Consider the following 22,750-nt stretch of genomic DNA (forward strand, 5'->3'; position numbering starts at 1 on the left):
ACATACAGTTTCCAAGATATCAGACGAAAAAAGAGGAGGTATCTCCATCTACTAAAGGAATTAATTCTAAGAACTACGATTTGGAAACAACGTAGGAAGTTGGATTATCGATGACAGAATTTCCCGTTTTTAACAGCAAAAGAGAGAAATTGTTAGTAGCGAAATTGGTAAAGAAGGCCATGACCAAGAAGATGTCGATGATCAGAAATATGCTACTAATGATGATTGAAGATGAGGCCATGAAACTAAACCCAAAGAAAATAATCGTGAAACAAAGCCAGAAATGCCATGCATCATATAAACTTGTGTCCCAAAGTTTGTTTGTCCAAAAGTTTTCGGTTAGTCCAAAAGTGATGCTATGGTCTATTGCTACTATTTCGCTTCGTAACGGATTCGGCTTCATGAAAAATATATCACTTCTTTGTCTTGTAAATCGGGACAGAGGGTGGTGGCAACAGGGCCATATGCCTCCTCAATTGTTGGAAAATTCCCCATTTCTCAGAGAGTTCCTTTCTGTCTGTGCCCCTCCAACTTTGAAGTAGCTCCGACGTCAATGTATGTAACAACACGAAATACTCAAACCAGCCTCAACAATTTGCACATTCCGATCATTTGCAAATTAAATCATGATTTTAAGGCCCTCACGCATAATAAATTTGTTTGAAAATAAACGAAAATAATATAAATCAATTCCTGACAACGTCAATGTATGTAACAACACGAAATACTCAGACCAGCCTCAACAATTTGCACATTCCGATCATTTGCAAATTAAATCATGATTTCAAGGCCCTCACGCATAATAAATTTGTTTGAAAATAAACGAAAATAATATAAAACAATTCCAGAAAATGAATACGTTTCTGCAAAAACAACATCCCTCTGAGTCCTTTGCCTTTGCATGTCTGAACTTTCCTGACATTTATTTGGAAAAGACTTAATAGTTGAAAGAAATTTCAAATGAAGGTCAGTTTTCCATGTTATCTTTAGATTGAGAACACCATTTTGCAAAGTCTTAACGCAACATCAAATGGTAAATTCTAGGCAACTATTTTGGCCACAAGTCAGTATTTTGACTGTTTCGTGGATATGTGCTTTTTATTCAAATTATATGCTTTAAGCTTTAGGCTGGATTTCAATAATTCAAAAATGGCCATTAATTAATCCTTCTCGGTGTTTTTGCTTCTCTTCTTTGCTCAGCGAATTTGATGACGTTTGTTGATGTTGTGCCCAGATCTCCACATGCTAGCACTGCATGGCTTAGGAACTCAGCAGGCGAAGAAGAATTGTAGCTGGCGTAGTGAAAGTCGGCAGAAGCGTCAAGTGCTCGGCGTTTAGGAAGGCAGTCAGGGGTAAAGATAAGTCAGTTTTAGACAAAAAGCAAATTAGTAAGTATCGATTAACTTCCTTTATCTTCCACTATCATTAGGCTTTGTTTTTTAATTGGAATATTGTCTATCGTTAGTTCAGCGTGATTGATTTTTGTAAAAGGCCTGTTGTCGTGAGGCAAATATATGTCATATTCCTCAAAACAAACTATCGGCGACAAGTTTCTACTTCCTTTCCGTTAAATTCTGATTTTCATCAAAGAATATGTGTATTGAGTTTATGCAATTTTGTCTTTCTGAGTTTGATTTGACCGGAATGAATTGACCATATTATACCAAGCACCAAGGCCGGACTTCTTGGATTCAACACTGTCATTCTCAACAAATTCATTACACTCATAGATTAACTCAAAAATTATAAACTCTTTGACCAACTAAATAATTGGAAACTCATATAATCTTTTTGGGAAATTATGAAGTATACGGCAATCGGCATTTTTATTCACAGTGGACTTCACAATTGAAACTCCTCGACACCTATGACTCTGTTTCTACAGAATCTTACCATATTTGAATGAACCCACGATTAATAAGCTTATCAACGCATGAATGTTCCAAGTGGCATTTAAATTTAAATGACCATAGCAATTCACGTCGTTGGCTGATTATGATTTTAGATTAATCCTGCCAAAATGCTCATGAAATATGTTTATGCCATGTTGTTAGTCCATAGTTGGCCTACTACGGACTCATGTTGCTTGGGCTACGTTGCAGGTTACACAACGGATGCGGAGAAGCAAGGGTCAAGGGCCCATATTGTTGAGTTTCATGTAAAAAACAACTGGAAATATGTTCACATTTTTAGAGAGTTAAGGCAAGGAAAGTCCGAAAATGTCGAACAGCACAGAGACCGAACATATAGAATGGGATTTACCTGTATCCGAAATGCAAAAGATGAACAAAGACAGTGGACCGGAGGGTTGGATGGACTTTTCAAAGCTCAGCTTGGGCACTGAAATGAGAAACAAAATTTGGGAACAGGAGCACAAAGATGTTATCGGGCCGCATGGGAAAGCGCATATTTTCTCTTCAAATGAACCTCCGTTTTCTGAACATACGTTCATGAATGGAAAATTGCCTGCCGAAGAACAGGCACAACGAAGCAAAGGTCATCAGCCAGGGGCTTTCAATCATTCGAGTCATCAAATATTTGATTTCAATAGCACAAGCAGAAACAATTTATCAAGGAATGGCTTTCACATTGGGAATTCGCTGAATCCGCATTCCCCCTCGTTTTTGCCATCGCATCAGGCCCAAATCACGAGTCCTACTGAGGAACAATCCCAAGGAGGTGTCAATGGAAGGGGAGACAATCGTTTTTCTCTCAGTGGACACGGGGGAGACCTCAGGGTAAGAATTGCTGCTCTTGTTTATTTATCTCTCGAAATGGCTTGACCTGTTGCTTCAACTGTTTCGTTTATTTGCTTATGAGCTTCAGTACTTCGCACCGAATTTGCTGGTGTATCATGTAACCTCAGGCCTTGGTCAGCTGTTTGAAAAACTAGACAAAACTACTTTAATCCGCCGTGAAACCCTCAGTATACCCGCAAAACACTGCTTCAAGGGTCTTTGTTTCCGCTTTAAATTTCTTACTTGCCTCCAATCTTGGTCAAGTTACTCTTTTGTTTTTGTCATTTCTCCAGCTCTTTCAACAAAGAGCTTTTGTCAGCCCTTTCAAAGTCTTTGAACAAATTTGGCTAAGAATCAGAACCTGTTTTCCCATTTTGGATGTTAGCGCTTTTCTAGCTTGGACAACACTTTTGGATTTTTATTTTTCAATATATAACTTTCACCAAGATGCTTATTTGATGATAAAGTTGAGCCTCTTTTCAATATTCACTCTCATGTTTGTCAGAGAACACATGTCATAGTGAGGAAATTTGCAAATAAAAGTCCAAAAATCTAAGGAATGGATTTTAGAAATTGCTTTGTCTTATGTAAGGGTTCTGCTGCAGGTTTAGAAATTGATAAAAAACAAACCCATATTTGCTGCTAAAATCTTATTTTAAAAATTTTAAAGATTTTAAAAAGCTCTGCAATCCTGTTTTTATTTCTAATACACTAGTAATGAAAATTACTGTCTTTCGTAAAGTGCTTGGTCCCATATAGGCAGGCAACTGTTTACTGGTGATCACACTAAGCGTGACTCGAGAGTAGCAACTTGGAACCCCCCTGTTCTATACACCAAATAGTGTAAGCTGATTAGTATATTTCTAGAATGAATATTACATCTGAGCACAAAAATAAAGATAGTATGAAGTAATCTTTATACCTAATCTTTTATTTATACTTCTAGAGAAACAAGTACAAATATGACAGATTATTAAATTGATTAAAGTGTTTGAGTCATATGCCCCCATAGTAGATACAACCCTTGCCAGAAACAAATTGATGCCAGATCTTGAGGGCATGCAAAGACAATTCAAGATAAACTTGATCCTTGGTATGGCATTGCTCCTCCTTTTGAACTTTTCACCTCCTCCCCCATACACTTTAAATACCCACACAATTTCAACAGTTTAGCACTGATCAAAGGGGAAGGAGGATTTGTCTTGAAAAAATAGCTTCAGCTTTTCTCAAGTGGCCCATAATTTTGGAAAGGACAGACCTGTCAACCTTAAATGTTCAAAACCTGGAGATTTTGGATTTTTCCTAAAGAAAAACGGAGATTTGGTCAAAAACAGGGAGGTCACAATAATTTGTTAATGGAATAAATATCCCTGATAAAATGTTGTGCTGGGCAAACAGTTTATGACAAAATTTATCATGTGAAGTATCTTCATAATAACTTTTAGTGCTTTTTTGTTAATCAGTTAGCACTAACAAAAAATTGTTGTCATGTGGAAGTCAATGTGACCATTATATCTTAATTATACCTCTGTAAAAAGAAAACATACACAATGGACCTGTCTTGGAAGCATAAGATGCGCAGTTCAATCGAAAATTTGGTGAAGAATCTTCCTAGACATTCTGCTAGACATCTTTGAAACTGGGAGAACAATTTTAAAAAACGGGAGACCGGGAGAAAGCAGTCAAAACCAGGAGTCTCCCAGCTAAACCAAGAGGGTTGACAGGTCTGAAAAGATTCATCCAGACATTTGGAATGCAGTCATTTATGATTGTTCTAGTTTATATGTTCCAATACTTTTTATTAATGGAAGATGCTGAAAATTGGCAGTTTAACAGCATCATTACGTAAAATTAGTTATAAAAGGATAGCAAGGAAGAAATCAATTTCAATATTGACTATTAAGAAACAAAATATAAATTCCTTATCAGAATCTTATGTTCTAAGTTATTTAATCAGTTATGTAATGTAACAACAAAATTTCCAGTGATTTGTTAAAATTTTCAACACATTTTTTCAAGTTGCCACACACAAATATCTGGCTGCTGCCAGTACTTTAAGATGTCTTAATGTCCCTGTGACTCCCAGATGTACACAATAAACAGAAATACTTTGCTTTGATGTTTTTACAGGCTTGTATTATTTTTGGCAGAAACTTGTAAAAACAGATTAAATCAGGAAAAAGACCTCTTACTAAAATTCAAATCCTCTGTTCAAAATCTGGCCAAATGTTTACCTTGCTTATGAATTATACCTGCAATCGATAACCACAAAATATAGATTTCTTATCAGACTTATGTTCTCAGTTATTTAATTACTTATGTGTGTAAAACCAAATATTTGCCACAAGCAATCAATAACCACAGGGCATTTTCAACATCCAGATAAGAAAATCTACACCAGCCTATTCCTATAATCCCCACTAAACAAATAGCCATTCACATATTATCTTCAAAACCTATGTAGCTCTATATTTGATAACTTTGAATACAAACTTTGAAGGCTGAATGACATAAAAATTGCAGTCATGAGCCATGTCTGCCCTGACATGTGACTTACAGTGTATTTCTTCCTCTAATGAAATTTTGAAAGCTTGGAAGATTCATAGGTTTAAGATTCAAGAAAGTATTTTGAAAAACATCAAGTTTTTAAATTTTTGCATGGTCATATGGTTTTCAAACAGAATTTATGAATGAATTAAATATCTATTTTTGGCAAGAGAGCAACGTTCCTACATCATGCTGCACATAATGAAGTTTTGATTAATATAGCTACTTCATCATGATTTTAGAGTTCTATTATATTGGCAAGCTTATTATGAAGACTGATTGACTATTCTTGCGACCAATAGAATCTAAGGCTTGTTAATAAATTTTCACTTTGTGTTCTCTTTGAATAAATTTTCACATCTGATTCTCTAACAATCTTTGGAACTTGCGTTGATGTGCATTTTCTAATAGTTAAATCAAAATTAATTTCTGATGTAAAATGTTGTTTAGAATGAACTTGTGTTGCCTTTATCACAGGAGCTTCTATGCAATAATTATGGATCAATCAGACTTATTAAAAATCTTTTTGGTAATCTGAACATAAGTTGTTGCACAGGTCCTTTCCAGGATTTTCCATGCTCTTTAGAGATCACAATCAACATGCTTTTATTCCCCCTTTTGTCAAGTGCCAAATTGCAAAGTATTTAACTGCAATTCATATCTTATAGTGATTTATCTTTTTCAAGTACCAATCTCAAGAAGCTAGTGATTTCCAGTAACTGAGGTCTTTTAGGCAATGTTTTTATGTAGCTAGAATGTAGACAACTTCCAATTAACAATTAAAAGCCATTCCCAAACATGAGCCATTCTGCTATGAACACTTGTTTTTCTCCATCAAAATTTATCTTTACCATGCACAAAGCACCAAAGGTTTTGTAAACTGTCACATGGAATGTCCATTTTGCAACATTTTAATGGTTGTATCCATAAGTGACTATGCAACCAAGTATGTCATGCCCCTACTCAATAAGTGTTTGTTAATTTTTAGAAGATAAGACTCACTATACTTTGTCAAGGGAGGGAGGGGGAGAGGGAAAATATTTTCCCAAAGTCAATTGGTGCCACCCTGCCCTTTTTTGAAACAGAAGCTTATTATCTTAAAAATTGCATCTTCCATCACATTAGAGGAAGCTGTGTTACGTTAATGCAAATCCCCTTAAAGTCATGCTGTTTGAAACTATACCGAACCAAAGTTAGACTGTGGAAAGATTAATATAAACATGATTAACTGACTGAGAAACTATTTACTTAGCTCTTGTTCTTGTGTAATTGTTGGTTGAAATTATGTCCCATCATGTTGTGTAGTGATGATTATAATAATGACAAATTTGTCATAGCAAGTGGAATTTTTTTGTACCCCAAGCAGAAATCTGATCTTTTTTATGATAGTGATATATTTTTTGGTAAAAAACCTATTTATTACTTGACGAAATTCTTTAACGCTTTAAATTTATGGTTACCTTCCGCCTCCTCCCTCCATCAACTGTACTATAAATCATGCATAAATGAGATTTCATTTCATTAAAAAAAATTCATTGCATTTGATTAGCCTGTAAAAGCTGTAGCATTCGTCACTAGGCCGCTCGAAAGGCCAAAAGCAGCTATGATCTATTATTTCATTCTTTGCAGACTCAGTTCCTTCAAAGTGAGAACCAAGTTTTGAACAGGCAAGTGATAGAGCTTAAGGCAGTTCTTCAAGAGCTCCATGCTTTACAGAATGGATCGATGCCCCCTGATGGTATGTGCAACTTAAACTATTTATGTGTTAACATGTTATAGTGAAGTGAAAGGGCAGAGACGATTCCTGTGACTGCTTCATTTGCATAAACCGGCCTTGGGCAACCTACGGGCCCACGGGGCACTATCTAGAATCTTAAGGAAATTTTGTGACCAGTTAGCTGTATAAAAAAGGAATAAACTGTATGAAATAACAGATGAACGAATATTTATAATAGAAAAAATATTTACAAAAAATATGCACAATGCATCAAGAAGTTATCAACAGATTCTGAATTGCGTTTTGAAGATCTGTGGATGCGCCAAAAGCATTTTCATTTTTTTGCTGATCTGTTCAGATCAGATCCAATCGATTACCCAAGTTCCTTGCATTGCTGTTGATACCAAATATATTCGACATCGCAAAGGTTTATTCACAATTCGTTTTTCCCCGCTTTTACTAGCTTCATGTAACAAAGCAAAAAGGTTTGACAAACACACAGAATATTCAAGAAGATTTTTTAGTTACTTTGAAAGCACAATTGAAAACAGTTCCTCTCGAAATTGAAGTACTTGGCTTTCTTACCAAAGTTAGAAAAAATCAGTTAACAGTTTCAAGCTCTTCGCTTAAAGCTGATTTCAAAAAGTTTTTAGCTCGAAAATGTCAGACATTTGAAATGCCTTGATTTACTTTCTTCTGTTTCGTTTCATATTGGATGTCTATAGTAATTTTGACTCCAACAAGTCTAAACTCTGTTAAGTTTAGTCTAACGAAAGTTATCAACTATCGAAAGTCGATTGTCACTGTTTTCTTATTACTCTTGCTCCGTTGTACAATGCTTTGATCCCCATTAAAGACTAGCAACTCCTGACTGGAATCATGTGTTATTCTTAACTTCGTCGAAGTCAAAGTATCAATAATGGTTGAAAATTAAAATAATATTTTGTTTGATCGTTTCTAAGGCTCGAGATGAGGTTTATTGGAAATTTTTGTCACCCGTAATTGAGTTAAAATCGTGTGATATTCGAGATAAAGAAGTGGATTTTATCAACAGTGCATAAGGACTCCCACTCAACTGCTCCCAAGCAGTTAGTTTGGCTTTTTCTGGTTATATATTTAGAAGGTTTTGTGCTCCAAACAGTTCTCGAATATCTTTTGTTTTATCTGACTTCAAGGTTATTGTGGGCCTTATATTTTCCGCAAAAGTTTTGAAACCTACACCGACAAATGGAGATTAATAAGTGAAGAAAATGCCACTTAACCACGGAGTTGGTTATTGCTTAAATTCACCAGTAACGGTCTTTTATAATTGATAGCCAGGAATAATAATTTTTTTGTATGTCAACTTTTCTCAGTTCTGTTTTTGTAACCTACAGTGGATTTCTTCTGAGATGGATTATTTTACTTTTTCAAACAAAGTAGATATATATATATATATTTTCTGTTTTTATCTATTAGCATTAATGCAAAAAGCTGATTTTCTTGTAAATTTTGCTTTAGGAAATACTCATGCGTTACCAGACCCAGTATTTCTAGCACTCCAGTTACTGAAAATGGAACAACTTTTGCATGAGAAAACGGGTGACAACAGAAGCCTTGAAGAGAGATTGTCTGAACAAACTACTGAAATGGAAAAGACGAAGAAAGAGAGGGAGTTCGAGGTGACTAAGCTGAAAAAAGATTTGAAAGTACTACAAGAGAAACTAGACAACAAGTCGAAGGAAGTCGAAGAGAAAATGATTAAGAAAGATGACAAATACAACTACCACGGTAAGAATGGGTTGTCAAAATTAACAGATGAGTTGAAAGAGGATTTGAAGAAGTCAAAGGAAGAGAAAGAAAAGGTATGAATGGCACTGACCAAATTTTCTATTAGCTTTTTGTTGAATGGACTTTGTTTGTCTAGAGTTGAGATTTTGCTTGAAGGCCTGCTAAATATATATATACGCAATGGCTTGTATTTTTATGTCATATTTGGAACAAATTACCATATCTTTTTTACACGTTTGCAGTTTCATGATATAGGGCAGCGTCCCCCTGAAAAATTGAAATTGTTATGTATCAAAGTTTTTTTCTTATTTGTCTTATTTGTTAAGGATATTTGATATGAAAGTTTCCAGATTACGTTAAGAATGGAATGCGAAAAATCTTCTGCACTGCGACGGTCGTAATTGTGTACTCAGTTAGGGCGAATTTCGGCCAGGTCAGTCAGCTTAAATAAAAGCAAACATTTTCGGTCAAATATAAGATTTTCGTTTCATACTCTTCAAGTGGTCGTGATCGAATTTCTGAGCTAGGATGTATATATACCCGGTTGTGGATCGAGATACACACTATATTGCTAATACCATAAACGATTTATCAGGAAAAGTGTCCTTTGATTGTATAAACACAAACATGACAAAAGTACTTAATCAGCATGCTCCAATCAAGAAAAAATTTGTTCGTGCAAATGATGGTCCGTTCATGACCAAAGAACTGCGAAAAGCAAAAATGCACCGGTCTAAGCTAAAGAATGTTTACAACAGGAATAAGACCAACGAAAACTGGAACGCATGCAAGCATTCGAGAAATAAACGTGTTGCAATATTAAGAAAATCTAAATCAATTTATTACAAAAATTTAGACACCCAAAATTTAGCAGACAAAAGTTCTGGTAAACAGTCAAACCAGTTCTCGCGGATAAAGTACAAGTATCACCAATGAAAATGGAGAACTTTTGGAAAATGGAAGAAAAATCTTCTGGAAAATGGAGAATTTTTAAACAGCGACCTAAAAATTGCACAAATCCTGAACAAATACTTTACAAATATTACGGATGAGCTAAAAATCAAAGAAAATTAAGCCACCCGCTTTTTCGCAATAAACATCGAAGACCCTGTAGATAAATCAGTTAAATGAGGTTGATGCCATCGATGTTTTTGATCAGCTCAAGAGACTGAGTCCAAAATAGCTTCACCGATTGATAGCATGCCCTCAAAAATACTTCAAGAAAATTGTGAAGTTTTTGCTCCTTTTCTTCATAGTAGTTTTGACATGTGCGTAGAAAACAGCAGCTTTTGCATTCCTCTAGTCCTCTAATGCAATCCAAGGGTAGAAACGAACACCTTGTGTCAAGACATTAGCGTATTTTTTTCGTTTTCGTGAAGATGGACCTTAGAACTACTAGATCGAACCATCTTCGTAATTTATGAAAAAGAGTTTGGAAAATATTCTGCACAAAACCACAGACACGTATTTAGTCATTTCAGGGCAGTCATTTTCCAACCCAATGCTTCGCCCATTAATATGTTATTGGACGCTCAGCCCCAGTCACCCGATTTTGTTCCCAATTTTGTTTTAATTGTGAAAATATCGATAAAATCTAAATATAATTTATCTTCGATTTGGGATTTTAACGTATAAATTTAAAGCTGGTTAGCAAGCATTAACAAAATGATATTTCGTTTGCCAAGAATTGTAATGGTGGATATATCTTTAAAGTGATAATTCTAAGGTTTGGTTCTGTTTTGGATAAATTGCTGCAATAAACTGTGATCAGGACTGTATTTTCTTTTAATCATTTGGAGGAAAACCGAGATATTGAGGAGGTATCTCGTGTTTTTAGAATCGCCTCTAAGTTTATGACAACAATATAAATAACACCAATGAGGACGGGGTGGAGATGAGAAGGGATAAAGTGCCAAAATATGCAATGAACAATGGCCTATTAACATCTAAAGATATTTTTTAAATTAATAGCTTTTGAAAGAAGTTGACGATTTGAAGACACAACATTCTCATGAAGAGGCGTTGATGAAAATTGATACCCATAGACTGGAGCAAGAACTTAAGACACTTAAGGAACACGTGGCCCAAAGTCAAGAAGACGAGGTTCGAAAAGCTTCAGAAGTCGAGCGTATGTTTATGGCCGCCCGAGAAGCCATAGAAAAGGACAGGCAGGATAAGTATTTGCTGTTGGTAGAGCAAAACAAATTAAAACACAAAGTTGAGAAAATGACTGAAAGCTTGAAATCCTACCAGGTATAGCTCATAGTGTCCATAAATTCTGCTTCTATATTACGACATTATCACCCGATTATTGCTCTTCGAATTTCAGCTTTATTCAGAATTCAAGTGACTGCTTGAATTCATGTTGCACTTTTGTACTGCTCTTAGTTGCCTTTTCATTAGGTTAGTTTTTAAAGCAGTTCCAGTAATGTTTTGTCTACTGACATATTTGAATTGTTAGCTTACGACAAAGTCGCTTCAGTCCATTTAATAGAGGGCTGCTAGTTCATATGCACATATTTCATAGCGTGTCACCTGTCTAACTATGAACAGAGTATTGTCAAGGGTCTTACCTAACTTATATATTTATATATAATTACGAATAAAATGACTGCCGATTCGGATTACCGTTCAGTGTCCATTTGTGCATTTTAGATTAAAAACGACGAATTGACGAGAATTCAAAATGAATTGGAACAAGAAGTTGATGGATTTCGGAAGCTGAAAAAACTGATTCAAGAACATGGCCTACCGAACCACGACCAGCTGATCATGTTGCAACAACAGGTTTCGTTTCGTTTACAATCTTCCGTTTACTTTTGGTCATACTTAACATCATGCCCTACCAAAGTAACACCACAGCTCTGCCTTTGTCAAGAGAAATTAAATTTATGTCTTTTCTCTCATCAAATAGAACTAAACACAATGACAGCAAATCATGGAATGTTAAATTGATACACACAGAAACGAAATTTGTATTGACCAGCTACATGTATTGAATAGTAAACAAAATTAAGGTTTCAAGCTGTCTTGTGAAACAGCTCCTCTTTCCGTCATTAATCGTTTTCAATAATGCATGAAAAGCAGAAGCAAGATGGATACATCGACTGGGGCGATGATTTCGTGTTTTTTCGATGCTCCTATATCTTTAAATTATTCAAATAGGTTGTCTGAAGTTTCATCCTGGAGAACACGCCCTCTCAGCAACTGTGCCTATTCACCTAGTGCTACCACTGTGCCTATTCACCTAGTTCAAATTAAATACTGTTTAACGTAGCAAGCTGTTGTGTTTTCTACTTGGTAGGTGTTTGTTGACTTTTCAATTTGCTTCTAGGCTGAATCGTACAAAGAAGATGTCTTAAGTGAGAGAAAGGACAGAGAGCGCGCACAGGCTCAGAGGGAGAAACTGCGCAGAGATTATGAGACCTCCCAAGCGAGGCTAGCCTCCCTCCAAGAGCAGGTAACAGAAAATCTTTGTACTCTGCACTGTGCTTGTAATGAATTTACATGCATTCGTTTGTTTCTCAAGTAATAGTTACTTATTTCAAGCTGATCTTCGCGTTTGTGGGGGGATTAGTCATAGAGGCTCATGTTACTGTAATAACACCAATATTTTACTAGTATTTTTTCCACCCTACCCATATGCCTGTTTCGTGTTCATTCATCTTTATCACTGTACACTTGAAGTGCGACTCCTTTCGCCAGGTTTACAAGTACCAAGAGCACATTTTGAAGCTGAACGGTGACCGCCAGCGGCTGGCCCAGCAGTTAGAAGCTGCCACTGGTGTTCAGGTATGTATTGAAACAACTACCTAAACTCCAATGACAGAGATTTGCAACCTCCCATATTAGAGTCTTTTCCTATTCATTACAAAGTAAAACAGTGTTTTTATACATAAGATTGTAATATTTCATTTTGTTTCCATTATTAATCTCATTGTGAACAATTTCATCAAACATGGTTAAGCATTAAGATTTTGTACTATCATTCTGTGGCGGTTACCTGGAGGAGGGCAAGGGGGCGGTCGCCCCACTCCAATATTTTGACAATGGTATAAGACAATGGTCTTTTACTCGAAAGTAATGGGAAAATGCGACTTCATTTTATCAAAATAAAAGGCTTGCCCCCCCCCCCCCCAAATTGCTCGCCACTGCTGTCATTGTATTATGTATATACCTTGACAATTGAGTAAAAATTGAGTAAACAGGCATGTGCTGGCAGTTCGGAGATATTATAATAATCTATGCACCAGTTTTTTTTTATTTGAAGTTTATATATCACGGTGGCACTATATGTATGCCTTTTTTATTTTGCTCTTATTTTGTGACCTACCTCAGCAGCCCCCACACCCAAACAATATATACCTTCTCGCTAATACCTTTGCACCATAATCTATTTGTAGCAAAATCAAGGTAACAAGTTGATGCGTCAGCTGTCAACTCCGTCCTTTATGGGTTCCAAGATGGGTTTTGACAGAGCACTTGGCAAAAACCAGTTCAGCCCTCCCAACCAGCACCAAATGCGCCCACCTAATTCTGGGCCTCTTGATGACCTTAATCGTGGAAGAGGTGGCTACAGGAATGGCTATAATAACTACGGACCGAATCGTCCCTTTGGCGACAGACGCCCCAATTCAGGAGGGTATGTTTTCTGTTTTTAATGTTCTTAACCCTCGCTTGTCTTTTTCCATCAAGGCAAAGATGTTAAGATGCAAAATAAACGCTCCTTCTCGCTCTTTCCATTTTATTGAATTTTACTGATAATTCTTGAGAGTTGGCACTGTTTTTTGTGAGAGATTTTTGTAAAGGCGGATCTTTGCCTTTTCTTTTTCAGTCCAGGGCAGTTTGATGGTTGGCAGCGCCAAATGAACGCGCCTAGACCTCCACCAGGGCAGAACCAGTACTCGTTGATGAACAAGGGCCCAAGATCTCCTTTGTTAAATCCTCAAGCTGAGCCATGGAGATTTGGTAATCAGCAGAACATGCCTCAGAATCAGCCCTTAAACAGCCAGGTATGTTCTACTCTTTTCTTTTTCAACTGCAATGTCATTAGCTGACCTCTTGGAACAAAGTATAACTTTGAGTTTTGCCATAGCTGAATAAAGTTTTATAATCATCTAAAACTGGTTTCTTAAGGTATGATTTTTATATGTGAAGATCGGTTTGTCTGTTTTTTGTCGCTTCATATTGCACCTTACTACTTCGAGCATAAAAGTATTGCAGAGGTGTATATGCAACATCCCTCACCCGCATGTTTCATATAATTATCAAATTTTGAAAATATATTAATAAGCAAACTTATGTCATTTGAGCTTTTATAGTTTTTGTGTTTACCGTGATGCTCAGTCCCTGTTGATATTTTTTCCCAAGTTTGGCTCTGGATTCGGGTATGGTGGCGGTATTTGGTCCCAGCAGCAAGCCCCTAGATCCCCATCTGGATTCAATAACATGAGGATGAATCAGCCCCACATGTGGCCTTTGACGTCATCTGAGCAGCAACATCAACCTGGCTTTGGATCCCCACAAATGTCACGTGCTCCTGGGATGAAGTCTGGAGAGAGCTGGTCATCGGCCTCTGACGAGCAGCCAAGTCCACCGGTGAACCCGCGTGATGAAAACCCTTTTTCCACGTCCCCTACAACATCATCCACCAGCAGCCAAGAAAGTAATAACAACCACGAAGGATTCATTTGTAGAAAATGCGATTCTAAGTGTCCGGATGGCGACGCATTCAGGGCCCACGTGGAGAAATGCTTCAACTCTTAAGCAGCAATTGGCTTCGTTTTAGAATTGAGTGAGTCCAGAATGGCAGTTTTATTCAGCAGTTCGCAGTAGCAGAATGTCCTGTATATTTCGTAACGGTATGAGTTGATTTGAATTTTCATTCGTAATTTCAAGTTGTGGTAAATTTGTTCATGATTTTTCGACAGCCTATTGACGTTTGACTTCACCACACTTTTCTTCAATTCAACTTTTGTTTTGGAATTTTACCATCAAAAGTTTTGTTAATACGTAAGTTCTAAAACTTCTAAAACTACCACCAAGTTTCTCATTTCATTTTCATCAGAGATTATATATGTCAAAGGTTTTATCAGTTGATTGTACAGATGTCAGGTTTCACGAGACCCAGTGCAGAATATTTTTTTGTTTTGCATCGTGATGACGTCTAATACTGCAAACTCTCAATCGTCTCCAGTGGTGGGAAGTCAAACGTTTATTTATCTGGCAATCAAAGATATGAATTTAAACTTATAATTTTACAGTATATAGTTAAGTTTTATCTTTAAGGTTTATCAAAGACTAATTTTTCATCATTTTCATGCCCAAAATTGAGTTCATTGTAGTTTGACATATTTTGCCACTAACGTTCCAAAGATCCGTTATCTATAAAGCTTTGCCATTAAGCACTAATCAGAGACTTTATCTTTGGATAAAGTTCCATGAACATAGTCTGTTGAGTAATCTTTAATGTAAAAAAGATACTTTGATGTGTCACACACCAAGCAACAAGGATCAGAATCAAAATGCATATCTCCCTTTTTGCGAAGTGCATCCTTCGTCTCGTTACAGATCCATTTTAAGAGGCCTTGTATTCCTGTGCTCGTTTGGCCAGGTATTTCGATGTGAACTAGTAATTCAATAAAGTCGTGATATCCAGGAATAAACATTTTTTGTTGACGTATGCCTCCAACCTTCGTTTATAACTAGTGTCAGTTTTGGTGAATATGATTGGCTATTTAATTGACACCCAATACGGTTCAAAACAGGGGCGGACACTTGGTCAAATATTGGGGGGCAAGCCTATTCTTTCAATAAGATGACGTCACGTTTCCCTTTGTTTTCGAACAAAAGACCATTGTCCTCTAAAGTATTGCCCCCCCCCCTCGCCCCCCCCCAAGTGTCCGCCACTGGTTCAAAAGTGCACTGTTTTTGCCAAGTATCCTTGTGTCTTTTGGAATTCTACCGAACTTCCTTCTTGGAACTGTCCCGTGTGATCCTTGTTGCTTCATGTATATAAACATAATACATGTTTTCATAAACATTTATACGCCGATTTAGTCCTACTATAGAACCCACGAAAGTATATAATATAGAGTAAGATTCTATTCTCGATCTTATTTGACAGAAGCAGTAGTTCTTTTAAAATTTCTTTCTCAGTTTGTTAAATCAAGTTTGTTTTGTGGCTGTGTTAGTATCCGCCTTTCTTATCGTATTTGATTAAGACATCATAAACCTACATCACCAAGGTAGGTGTCGTTTTTATTCCCTACCTCAAAATTCATATCCTCTTCTTTTATTAAACTGCAGTTCTGTTCAGCCACACAGATTTGTTTTTAATTTTTAAAATAGCTTGTTTTCTTACAAGCAGATTTTGTTTTTTTTATTCTTGTTGATACTCAGCTATTAACTCCGGAGCCCAAACTTACTTTTAAAATATAAATCCTACTTGATCATGCGTAACACCCTTGCCTTTTCGTTTTTTAAAAATCGGAATTTTCTGTAACGCGTACGATCTCTGTTCATTGTGTGGTATGGGACATATCCGCAAATTGCCAACATTTCTGCTGCATGTTTGTGAGTGCTCAAGACTAAAAGTGAACAGCCAACCTTTGCTAAAAGTTCTTTGAACAGCCATCGTGTTGTAGGAACTTCAGCCTTTGTAGGTTTGATTATCCCCCTTTATCCGTGCACGTGTCTAAAACAGAAAGTTTTCCCGAAATCTCCTATGTAATAGCAGCCATTTGGCAAAAGTCATTGATTTTGGCTGCTCTTTAGCAGTGTTAGTATGATCGGTGCAAAGTTTCCGAGATTTGATTAACACCGTAGAAAATATTAAAATCGGGCCAAGGATCTAACCTACATCCTATTCTCTTCAGACATTATAAGCCATAATGGATCGAATTTGACTGATTTGGTTTAAGTAGTATTGTAGACTAACTAAAGATTGTTTTTTGTTTGATTTTGAAAGGGTAATTTTATAAGAAAATTGTATGTCTCTTATGTTATTTAACGATGTATCAATCGCTGTTAAATCATGCAGTTATTACAAAGGGATCGATTGTTTGCTATTTAATTATGATATCAGATTCTCACAATCATGCATAGATTAGTTTTTGGGCGATATATCACAGTTGATATTATTTAAGATATAGATTCGTTCCGAATATGAATTTTCTTAGCTGTTTTACATTTCATATATCTTGTTTGTTGTGTCTGTTTGATACGGCGTTTATAGTCGTCAACTTTACAAGAGTTTGTTAAAGCATATTTAAGTTGTCTTGCTGTCTGGCCCCAGCTGCACGTGGAAAATGTGACTGCTCTTTCTAGAAAACGCTTTTTGGCAGTGTTTTCGTTTCTGTAGTACCCAGGATCTAATTTTCACTTTAGAATAGAAGACAGTTAGAAACATTGGTTCTAGTAGCAGTTGGGGTCTGTCAGGAGTTATATTGTTTACTGATGTTGAATTAATTTTAGCATTTAGAGTTTAAATTTTGATTAGAAAGTAGTTTGAAGGTAGACAAGCCATGGTTTATTACGATTTATTTACTTATCCTCCATACTCCCCTGACAGTCACTGTCTTCTGACAGGACACCTATTACACCAGAGCGAAGTCATGTTTAGGAAAGCAGAAACTACCGTGGTGGAAAAATTGAATCGAAATTGCAAAACCAATGCTCTTTTTTGTCTTAACAAAGCTCCAGGTTAGACTGAAATATGCCCCTTCCTCCATATTGTACCCAGGCTCCATCTAAAACCTGAATGCTATAGGCCGATCATATAGGGATAAAAAACACAAGCAGTAACACGTTTTGAACTCAATTTCTCGAACCTTAAACCATCGATATAACTATAGGGAGTCCTTTGAAGCTTATTGGCTTACAATATGATTATCCCATCATCTCTTTATTTTTGCGTGACAGGAGCTAGCCTTCTGCTCGCATAAGTATCTCATTTTCGTTACATTTAGTTCGTTTCGTTTACAAAAGTCAACTTATAATTTTGCGCAAGACTGAATAGATTCGCAATTCATCTTATCAGGCCTAACACTATATGCACAGTTATGAGGCTTAGCCGATAGAAAGGCTTCCATATACGCGTACAGTTGTTGGCACCAAAGTGGTTTGCAAGAAATGTTTTCACCTCTAAGCGAACGCTGTTGGAATTCTGTTTGGTCTTGCGTATTTATACAACGTATTATATAAAGATGTTGAAACAATTAATGTTTGGTATGTTTGGTTAGATGATTTTTATTGCCACGTTATATTTTTGAACTAAAACTGTTTTTATAGGCTTTGTTTAACTTAGGCCCAAAAACGTTGTGTGAACAAAGAACGTATCTTAATCTTCTTCAAAATATTTTGGTTAGGTTTGTTTTTAGCATTTAAAGCAATGTGATAGTATGCAATTTACTTTATGGTTTATAAAAGGTCCTGTATTTGGTAGTCATGTATAATAAACGCTAGATATTAATTAACGACCTGTCCATGCGAGTTGAAAGTGCAGTTGGGACAGCGTCACTATCGTTATAAAGACCGTGTGACTAAAGTGAAGTAATGTACGTGTTAGTAATTGTGTTTAGCATCAAGCATAAAGCCACGTCAGATTTGCATAAATATATTAGATTGTTATATTAGAGTGATATATAACCATGGCTGCAGTGTAGCATAGGAAAAATTGAGGCATAAATCCCTTCATTTTGCATTTAGAGATGCCGCTTGCATAAATTCCCAGGAGTAGTTGCAGTTTCATCGAATGGATAAAGGACATTGCAAGAGAGGGACTAATAGAAATACCATTAGCTTTTTCTACATTCTAAAGTCTCCTTTTGTTTATGAAGGCAGAAAAAAGTGTTTTAGAAAATACCTCCTATTATTCCTATCATTCCTTTTGCTACAAAAGCAGCCTGGCACGCGCATATCTCATGTTTACTTTACAGAAAGAATGCTGAATGCCCGTTTCTTCCTTGCATATTATAAAAAGCATTTAAAAAACCCCAGTAGATGCGGTATCTCCAAAGCCACTAAAAAATTTAAATTATTGATGCATCTGTGATACATCTCGGCATCTTCTGTTTTTAATCTTGCTTCAAGCAAAGTTCACATTACGGCCCCTCTCGTTGTATCCACACCCTCATCCTATCGACAAGCTCCAACCAGAATTCCAATAGACAAAAATTGTCATAAATTTTTCACTTTTCACTTTTGAAAGGTTTGAGCCGCCCTTTGTTGGGCGCCACATGAACAAGACCTCTACAAATACTTGTTGAGTAAAAGGAAAATCCCGAAACAGCCAGTTTAGCGTTTGAAACCCTATTGAGCAATCTTGGAGCAGGTAGCGTACGCATTCTTTCTGATAAAGAAGCAGCTTTTTAAACGAATGGTTTGCATTTTAGATTGCATCTTTATTTGACCAGTTGGTGAACTGGCTTCATGATTTTCATTAACAAATGTTGATTTAGACAAAGTTTATATCTACCTAATATATTTGTTAGATTCAAATGAATAGAGCATACGTGTAAAGAGTTTATATTATCTGCAGTTTTTTAAGCGTAACATATTTGCTTGGAAGTTGATTTAATAGGGAAAGATATGATCTTCCGAATTGTTTAATGCAGTTGTCACTTGCCTTTATTTTCATCTTGCTTGCATTGCAATGCATTTCTTTTTTGTACAATTCTCTTGGCTGCACAAAAAATTTAATACCATACGGGTTCAGCTAAATTCATTGGGTAAAAATTGAGTTCTGGTAACGTGAATTTTTATGAATAAAGAAGAATGAATCGATGCAAACACAACTAGGAGCCCGATCCTTGGTTTTGCAGTGCTTTCATGACTGTGCCTTGTCCTATTGAATCAAATGCTTTTTCATAGTCAACAATTGCCATAAACAATAGAATTTGGTATTCTCTGCATTTTTCTTGCACTTGATTGTTTGCAAGTGATCCATTTGTTGCCTGCTCTGGTAGTTGACTCTGGTTCTAGTGTGTTGCAAATTCTGTTTTTCAAAACTCTCATATATAGTTTGAAAACCTGCGAGAGTAGACTGACCGGTCGGTAGTTTCTTAATCCTTTCTTGTCCCCTTTCTTAGAGATTAGTATTATGGTGGCATTCTTCCATTTCTCTGGGATAGTCTCTCATTTTTGGGCTAGGTTAAATATCTCCTTCAGTTTTATTATAGATGTTTCTTCTCCTGCTTTCAGCAGTTCCACTACGATTTCCTCTTCTCCTGGAGCTTTCGCATTCTTCATCTGTTTAAGGGTTGCTTCAACCTCACTCCCTAGCACAGGCTGTATCATTTCTGTAATTTCCGGGTTGATTCCAAACACTTCTGTTCCATTCCTCGAATACAACATTTCATAGAACTCTGCTCATCTTTCTACGACTTTTTCCCGGTCAGTTGTTACGGTACCATCTGCTTCCTTTAATAATTGCTGGGTAGCATTTTTTGTTTCCTTCTCCTCGGTTGGTCACTTTTCAACTTTTCCCCTTGCTCTTTTCAACTGCTTGTCCCACTGACTTGGTTTTATATTCTCGAATGTCTTCCCTTATCGTTTTCCGTATTGTTTTACTTTAAGCCGGATAAATTCAAAGTTTCTGCTTTAAGCTGGATAAAATGATCACAACAGATAGTAAAAAAATCTTCTCATTATTCCCAGGTTTCACGAAGATAAACTCATATTGTATCGAAATGTTTCATTAAATATTACCGAACCCTCGGAAAATCATCCTTGCCAACCAAAAGAATTATAATATAATTTGTCATCTCGCTGGCCATGGAGGTTCTCTTCCTTGGCTGGATTTTGGCCCGCAGGCCGAAAGTTGCCTACACATGAATCTTGGCTAATCTTTGCCAATCGTATCTATCATCCACTCCCTAATTGTCGCTTTCGTTTTCTTTTTCAAACACTTCTGGCACACATGTATCGCTTTATTGAGTTTTATACCTGATTTCGAAATACATTCTTTGAGGTATGAAGTAAACAGCTTCACTACGATTTCGCACAGTTTGCTTTTGAGTTTGCCCAGGAACATAAATGATAGAGGGACGTTGGAGTGTGACGCCCCCCCCCCCCCTCCATAGATTGGAAACCCAATTACAATTAAAAAAGTCAACAGTTCACTTGGATTTTTTTCTTAAGACCAAACTTGTGAATTTTATATTTTAGAAATTTGGGGATTTTAAATGTGTAAAACCACTTAAAAAGGGGGTTTTACAAATGTGAGTTCGTAGGTCGTTCGCAGAAACGTACACGATAAATACGGCAAAAACTGTTATCCAATTCTCTATACACTTCTTCTAATTCATCAGTTGACGGCAAACGACTAAAAATATCTTAAATGGCTAACGGCGAAAATGTAACGGCAAACACAATTCTGCAAGCTAGCGACAAGGTACACTGAGTTCGACAATCTTACGGCAAGACTGAACCTAACTATAAAGCCACCCCTTATATACCTTAAGAAGAATACAATTTACAAAAGCTGATGCAATTGCAGCGCATGTGATGTCCTGCGATGAATGGGAACCCTGTGTTCTAACAAATGTACGGACCCATCCATCAAATTGAATTATTTTGAACAGGCAAAGTCAATTTCCGAATGGGAAACTTGAAACTTTACAATCAGTATTGAGCCTCAGTTCAGTAAAACTATGAGAAGTTAAAAATTAAGAATATTTCGGTACTAGAAATTCTCATCACTTTTCAGTGGCGTAGATAGAGACCAGGGACGGCGCCACGAAATTGAACCTGGGAGGGCTAAGAATCAAGTTTAGTGACATAGGAGGACTTGAAAGAACATTTTTTAAATTAGGCCTTCTAGAATGGCTAAAAATGCATCTCCATGACTAAAATTAAACAAAATACCATACCGCTTAGAATAGACAGTTCGACGATTCTAAGAAAAACATTGATTATTGGTTTTTAGAAAACATTTTGGAGGGGAGGAGTTATGCTAAAACTCTGGTGACAGACGTTGGGGAAAGGGTTACCATTGGTTCAGAGTGCACATTTCAATGATGTTGAGTTAACTAAGAGAATTTTACTTCCTGAACACACATGTGCATCTTCTTTTTCTCGAGGATTTTCAGTAGGCCATGATTACACATCAAAAATGACATTGCAATAATAGAGTGAGTTATCTACCGAATTGATGCAAATAAAAGACAAATAATAGAAATAAACCTCAATAAGTTAGTAAATCGATCAAAAAAATCAAGCAATATAAAAACACTTCATTCTCTTTTGATTTCATACTCTGTTTTGAAAAGTAATAGAAAGGACGGTAAAAAAAATTTCAGTGGCGCCGTGACTGAGAGAGAGATCGGGGGTGGAGCAAAAAACCCCATGTAAAGCCAAACAAATTTTGTTAGATTTTGTCAGATTTTGAGAGGACAGCCTTTAAAGGTTATTATAACGATTTCTTCAGTTGTTTTAAATCAGATGGGCAACTTAAAAATGCCCTTTCGAAGAGAAGACCATAGAATATTCAATCATTATGATTTGTGACACATGAATTCAAGTAAAAAATAAGACTTTATCTTCAATTCTAATGTTGTTTTGTTATGTTTTGAATATGTATCAAAAGCTCAGCACTTTGCCGTTGTGAAAATAACACTGTGTTTATGCGAATGTAATAAATATATAAAATCTCAATTTCTTGGATGAGATAAAACATTAGTGCGGTTAGGAACAAAATGAAAGCAATTAAAATATTGGGTGAATTTGGTATGAATTTATATGCAATTATGCTATTTCTTTCGGCAAGACTTTAAAATGTAGGAAATTACTGTAGAATAAGGAGAGTGGTTTAACGGAGGCATCTGGGTCCTAAGGGAAAACTGAGATGGGGCCCCTTTTAACGGACTCTAGTAGCATGTCAAACATTTATGCAATACGCAATACGAATCCAAGTTAACTAGTAAAAGCTTAGATTGAAGTAATCTAAAAGCTTTCATAAATGAGGTGAACTTTAGCA

The 22,750-nt window shown here is 36.3% G+C and overlaps 1 protein-coding gene across 3 annotated transcripts; it reads left to right on the forward strand.

Moving 5' to 3' along the window:
* The first annotated feature begins 1,234 nt into the window (after nt 1-1,234).
* On the forward strand, nt 1,235-19,387 carry LOC135689977 (uncharacterized). 3 transcript variants are annotated; one of them, XM_065207350.2, is made up of 11 exons: nt 1,235-1,388; nt 2,103-2,738; nt 6,915-7,023; nt 8,503-8,846; nt 10,744-11,025; nt 11,428-11,559; nt 12,107-12,232; nt 12,460-12,564; nt 13,176-13,414; nt 13,607-13,784; nt 14,143-19,387. In XM_065207350.2, exons 2-11 carry the CDS (start codon nt 2,220-2,222, stop codon nt 14,536-14,538), a joined length of 2,430 nt encoding a protein of 809 aa, XP_065063422.2. In that variant the 5' UTR covers nt 1,235-1,388; nt 2,103-2,219; the 3' UTR covers nt 14,539-19,387. The 3 variants fall into 3 exon arrangements, with proteins under 3 accessions (XP_065063422.2, XP_065063424.2, XP_065063423.2); XM_065207352.2 differs by having other exon boundaries at nt 12,478-12,564; XM_065207351.2 differs by having other exon boundaries at nt 1,247-1,388; nt 2,055-2,738.
* Nucleotides 19,388-22,750: the final 3,363 nt, after the last annotated feature.

This window comes from Rhopilema esculentum, chromosome 5, assembly GCF_057945365.1.
Source record: "Rhopilema esculentum isolate cy_ngs chromosome 5, ASM5794536v1, whole genome shotgun sequence".
NCBI classification, from domain to species: domain Eukaryota; kingdom Metazoa; phylum Cnidaria; class Scyphozoa; order Rhizostomeae; family Rhizostomatidae; genus Rhopilema; species Rhopilema esculentum.

Coding starts and splice junctions, on each gene's coding strand:
- LOC135689977 (XM_065207350.2), top strand. CDS start 2,220: ATGTCGAACAGCACAGAGACCGAACATATAGAATGGGATTTACCTGTA. Junction 8,847..10,743: donor CAAAGGAAGAGAAAGAAAAG/GTATGAATGGCA, acceptor TTAAATTAATAG/CTTTTGAAAGAAGTTGACGA. Junction 13,415..13,606: donor AGACGCCCCAATTCAGGAGG/GTATGTTTTCTG, acceptor TTTCTTTTTCAG/TCCAGGGCAGTTTGATGGTT.